At 34.0% G+C, this 5,830-nt stretch overlaps 1 protein-coding gene across 3 annotated transcripts; it reads left to right on the top strand.

Annotated features, from left to right (window-relative positions):
- The first annotated feature begins 619 nt into the window (after positions 1 to 619).
- LOC137711138 (pentatricopeptide repeat-containing protein At5g47360) lies at positions 620 to 4,234 on the top strand. Of its 3 annotated transcripts, none has more exons than XM_068450347.2 (3): positions 620 to 2,255; positions 3,214 to 3,342; positions 3,908 to 4,234. In XM_068450347.2, exon 1 carries the CDS (start codon positions 659 to 661, stop codon positions 2,090 to 2,092), a length of 1,434 nt encoding a protein of 477 aa, XP_068306448.2. In that variant the 5' UTR covers positions 620 to 658; the 3' UTR covers positions 2,093 to 2,255; positions 3,214 to 3,342; positions 3,908 to 4,234. The 3 variants fall into 3 exon arrangements, with proteins under 3 accessions (XP_068306448.2, XP_088552014.1, XP_088552013.1); XM_088695888.1 differs by having other exon boundaries at positions 620 to 2,265; XM_088695887.1 differs by lacking the exon at positions 3,908 to 4,234 and having other exon boundaries at positions 620 to 2,265; positions 3,214 to 3,524.
- The last annotated feature ends 1,596 nt before the right edge of the window (positions 4,235 to 5,830 follow it).

Here is a 5,830-nt window from a genome sequence, read left to right as displayed (position 1 = left end):
CATATCTATATTTATTTATTTATATGAAAAATAAGTACGTAAATCAACACTTAAATAATAATCTAATAAAAAATTTGTAAACTAAATGACATAGAAGTTGATGATTAGATTGTTACTTAAGTGTTGATTAACGTGTTTATTTCTTATTGATGACACATCATTTAGTTTGCAAATTCAGTCTAGATTACCCATGAGGAAAAGGTAATAGCAGGAAGAATAAATTTGTAGACTAAATTTGCAAACTAAATGACATGGAAGTTGGTAATCAGATTATGAGTAATGCTAGAGAGACTAAATTTGTAGATAAAGTTTTGAAAACTAAAGAATATGAAAATTGATTATTGATTTATTACTTACACGTTGATAAACGTGTTTATTCTTATTGGTGACACATCATTTAGTTTGCAAATTTAGTCTCCCTAGCATTACCCTTAGATTATTACATAAATATTGATTAACATGCTTATTTCTTAGTAGTGACATGTCATGAAGTCTATAAATTTAGTTTATCTAGCATTATTCATGAAAAAATCTATAAATTTCAAAATTTTCTATGTTTAGCCAAAACACGGTCGTTTGGTTAGTTAGCGTGCCTTCCCAGCACTCAGCATTTAGGGTTTAAATCATATTTGGATCAAAACCCTCTAATTTCGTTGAAATGATGAGCCTTTCTTCAATCTCCCGGTTCGTCTCCTCCTCATTCGGCCTCAAAAACCACAAATTGTCAATCCTGCTCTTCTCTACGGCGGCGGCATCGGCTGAAACAGTGTATAATCACCTGCAGAAAAATGGTGGCAACGTAGAGGAAATCCTAGCGTCGATTCAGGTGAAATTGGACTCCAAATATGTAAGTCAGGTTTTACAGAGATGCAATGGTAGCCAATCACAAATGGGTCTTAGGTTTTTCATATGGGCTGGTCTTCAATCCACTTATAGGCACAGTTATTTTATGTATAGCAAAGCTTGTGAATTGTGTGAGATTAGGATAAAACCGACTGTGATTTTCGATGTTTTGGAGGCTTATAAAGTTGAAGGGTGCTTTGTCAATCTTAAGATGTTTAAGGTTGTTTTTAATTTGTGTAAAGAAGCTAAGCTTGCTGGTGAAGCTTTGAGGGTATTAAGGATAATGCCGGAATTTGGTTTGCGTCCAGATACTACGGTGTATAATGTTGTTATAAGGTTGTTTTGTGATATGGAAGATATGGATATGGCTGAAAGTTTGGTGAAGGAGATGGGTTTGGTGGATCTTTGTCCCGATCTGATCACGTACATGGTATTGATCAAAGGGTTTTGTAATGTGGGTCGGTTAGATGACGCTTATGGGTTGTTTAAGGTTATGAAGGAACATGGTTGTTTGCCCAATGCTGTGGTGTACTCGGCACTTCTTGATGGATTTTGTAGGTGTGATAATATGAAGAAAGCTTTTGAGTTATTGAAGGAAATGGAGAAGGAAGGTGGGGATTGTACTCCTAATGTAGTAACATATACATCTGTGATTCAAAAGCTTTGTGACAAGGGATTGTCGATGGATGCCTTGGTTATTTTGGACCGAATGGAAGCTTGTGGATGCGCCCCAAGTCGTGTTACAGTTAGTTCTCTTATTAAGGGTTTGTGTGTGGAGGATCGAGTTGAAGAGGTTTATAAGTTAATTGATAGAGTTGTTGCAGGAAGTAGTGTCAGTTATGGTGATTGCTATAGTTCTCTTGTTGTGTCCTTGGCAAAAGGTAGGAAACCTGAGGAGGCAGAAAAGGTCTTTAAGATGATGGTTGATGGCAGGGTCAAACCAAATAGTTTGGCCTGTAGCATTATGTTGAAAAAACTTTGTTTGGATGGTCGGGTGGTTGACGCTTTGTGCTTGTTTGATGAACTTAATAAAATGGAATGCTTGTCTTCCATCGACTCTGATGTTTATCCTATTCTTTTAATGGGACTTTGTCAGCAAATGCATTTAGTGGATGCTGCAAAGCTGGCAAAAACAATGCTAAAAAAAGGAATTAAACTGAAAGCTCCTTACGTTGACAATATAGCTGAGATCCTGAAGAAATCCGGAGATGAGGAGTTAATTAAGAATTTGACTATAATTGCAAGGTGAAGTTGAACAAAGGAAAATCTTCATTTGTCTTGGAGGTTCCCATTTGTTTATCTGGTTGTGTTCTCCTACTAAGCTCAAGGTCTCCAACCAAGAAGAAAACAATTGTTGAGTTGAGCTGGTAGTTTTTGCATATGATATGTCTTGGAAGTGGAAATGACTAATGGTAATTCCTGGTAACCGCTAATTACTTTGACTTTATGTTGTTCTGAATTCATCAAGCTGTTGACTCAAATCTATGTGAATGATATATTGAATAGTGATCATAGTTCTAGTATCAGTTTGACAATTCTAGTTGGAGATATCAGTCTACTTCACTGCAATAGGAAAGCATGTGAATAAGCAAACTGCGTTACTCGTTTCCTTTTTTGTTCTTTTATTATTGTGTTTCTGTATTAGGAGAGGGAGGTAGAGGATTACGACTGCTGATATTCAGATGGAATTTCAAATGTCTCTTCTTTTCCTTATGTTGTGGATGAAAGACGGTAGGTTTTTTTACTAGCACAGTTAAGGGCAGTTTCATTCTTGGTGGCCTGTGATTGTATATTGCAGTCTTGAATATGTGGATTTGAGGCTATGAAAATTTTATTTCTTTGAATAATTGAGAATGAGACCAAGAATTTTCTCCTTTTCAGCCGACCTCATGCCTGTACTATTCCTCTACTTCTTGCTGTTGAATGCCTTACTGACTTTTCTAACATTCATTCAACCGCATTGGATTTCTGGTCTAGTTTTGCTTCACAGTAGTTTATACGAGGTCTTCTTGATTTTTAGTTTTAATAAAGATCTCTCAATCGTATAATAAACGACAGGCAAGCATAACAAAACTGTGAAGAAATTTGATCACAACTATTACTTTGTTAGTGTTACTGAGGTCTCTGTGGTCTGTTCATGGCATTAGTGAAGAATCTGCTCATGGCATTAGTGAAGAAAAGTTAATCAAAACAGCGATAAGCTGATACAGTTCATCTATTCCTGAACTTTCTCTGTTACTTTAGTGTTACTGGTTCTTATGTATATAGTCCCGTTTCTGAAGTTACTTTTGATATCTTGGTGCCTGTATTCTGTATGACCGGAATGTTTCTTCCAAGGCCTGACATTAACTTTGATGTATGAAATTACAGGATGACTTGGCTCCCATCATATATCTTAAATGACCAGATGTAAATGGCTGGGCCTTAGAGAATTGTGGATGTGTTGCAGTGACTTTGTTGGGATTATTTCAGTAGCTTACAGAACTAGGCACTTGCATGGTAAGTTGGAATTTTAGTTGCATTTTTAGCTCTCTTTCCCTCACCTTCTTTGAAGAAGAAGTGATTTTGCTGATGGAGAGATGCTCATCTTTGTTCATCTTAATTATATGTTTTCAACGGTTTGACATGACACTGTTTTGATACCCAAGGAATGGTCATGGTTTAGATACATTTATTTTTTATTTTTTGAGACTCGAATGTCTCGTAGGTTGAGCAAACTAGTATTCAGCTACTTCCGCTCATCCATCCCTTAAATAGTTGCAAATTACGTAAGTGATCAGCAACCGAATTGAATCTCAGGGCGATACAAACCTTTAAAACGCAATTTTTGTCATGGAACTATGTTATCTAGTCATATTTATTGTTCTTGAGAAATATGGAAAATTGTTTAAGCTATTTCACCTCGTTTTTCCTATCATGTGATGTAGTCCAATGTGGAATACTTTGATGATTAATTGCATATTAGTAAATTCTAAGCTTCAGAAGGTTTCGTTTTATGGTTCATAAAGTGGCTCGTGGTTCTTACACTTGTTTCTTAGCTGACAAACCTTTATATTGAGGGCAGGATAAGTTGGAAACCTTATAAGAAACGAAAATAGACGACGAGGAAAGGCGACAAGAGAGGTAGGTATACCAGATAAGGGAAGTTCGTGATAGAACGACGAGGAGCCAGTTCCACCCCAATTTGATACCAAAGAACCAACTGTTGTACTTGATGTTTATCCTATACAGGTGCCTGTAGTCATTCAAAAGCTTTATTGATTAGCTTCCTGGGTTCAGAGGCGAAATGTAATTGCTTCGGTTAAGATTATTACTGCAAATTTTTATGGCCATTGGGATTCCATTAGTTGGTATTTAAAAATTTTGAAATGACGTAGCCTGAGGTTTATCATACTTTAGTGGTAGGATTAGAGCTTTAAATCACTAATATTAACCACTTAAACATGTCCAAAATTTTACTCGCCACCAAATGATGTAGCAATTGACATATGGGAGTGAGCTTGTTTGAAAATGCTTATTTAAATAGCACTTTTGCTCATTTGTGCGCTTCTATTGGAAGCACAAAGAAATTTATCTTTGTATAGAAAGCCAACAACTCCTTTTGGGATCACAAGGTTCACCAAAAAATTTCAAAAACAGCGCAAAATAATGCAGGGGTATTTTCATTATTTTAACAGTTTTTTTAATAATTAATTCATTTTGTGCAAATTTTTTTTTAAATTAGTATCTCATAATAGCCTAGTAATAATATGATTCAATCAGTTGTTCATTAAATATTATTTTTTCTATTTTTAAACAGGTTCAAAACATATTAAGAGGTGTGTAATGCTAGTTATAAAAAAGGTATTTTCGTACTTGCATAATAATGTGATTAAATTAGTTATCAAATGATTTTTTTTTTTTTTTGAACAAACGATATTATCTACACTAAGGGAGAAGGAGGTGGGCTTAGTCTCACGACTTTGATAATGGACTAGCAATAATGTAATTCAATCAATTGTTTATTAAATATTATTATTTTCTCTATACTTAATGTAAATTCAATAGAATGTAGATGAAAATTAAAAGACTGATTTTATTATGTGAATTTAACTGTTTTGATTGATTTGTGAGGGGTTTTTTTTTCTAGCATGATCTAAGAATATTCATTTACTTCAAATATTTGACTTTCCTTTTATCAATTCACGCATATAAATACATTTAAAACATGTAAATCGCGAATAGCACGTTATGATTCAAAAAATGTCTTCTGCACGCGCTCATGCACCTGCATGAAGAGTAGTAATAATAATGCAGGTGCTACTTAGAAAAGCACCTTCAATTTTTTGTGATTTGAAAACACTTTAGTTATTTTAAAAATATTTCTAAACAAGTCTTGTGTTTTATCAAATAAAAAATAGGGTGTGTTATCAACACTCTTTTTTACTTTCCCACACTCTTCTCAAATTTCGATCATCAAATCAAATGAATCCAAGAATGTCAAATGACGAAAATTAACAAGAGTGTGAAAAGTAAAAATTGGTATATAGATAGCACCATCCTAAAAAAATAAGAAAGCAGCTCAATGGTTGAAAAAAGTTTTGCTTGTGCATGTAATTGCACATATATGAACAAAGAGTAATGCTAGAAAGATTAAATTTGTAAATAAAATTTTGGAAACTAAAGAACATGGAAGTTAATGATTAATTTATTATTTAAGTATTGATATACATGCTCATTTTTATTGGTGACACATCATTTAGTTTATAAAATTTATCTTTAAAATTAATCTCTCGAGCATTATCCTACAAACAAATAAACATAAAGCAATCGAAATAGAATCTGTTAGTTATATGGGCTTATCACCTACCACAAGTTCTGGCTGTGAACAAATGGACGGCTTCCGATGTTGACTAAAATGTAACTTTCCTATAATATCTTCTTATAAGGACGGATCATTTTCATCAAATTCATCCAATCAATCAATCAAAACCCTTAAAATTTGATC

The sequence above is a fragment of the Pyrus communis genome, chromosome 6, assembly GCF_041283825.1.
Source record: "Pyrus communis isolate YQ-2024b chromosome 6, ASM4128382v1, whole genome shotgun sequence".
Lineage (NCBI taxonomy): Eukaryota > Viridiplantae > Streptophyta > Magnoliopsida > Rosales > Rosaceae > Pyrus > Pyrus communis.
The sequence above is the reverse complement of the archived record's forward strand: the minus strand, read 5'-3'. Positions and strand labels throughout refer to the sequence as shown.

Coding starts and splice junctions, on each gene's coding strand:
- LOC137711138 (XM_068450347.2), top strand. CDS start 659: ATGATGAGCCTTTCTTCAATCTCCCGGTTCGTCTCCTCCTCATTCGGC.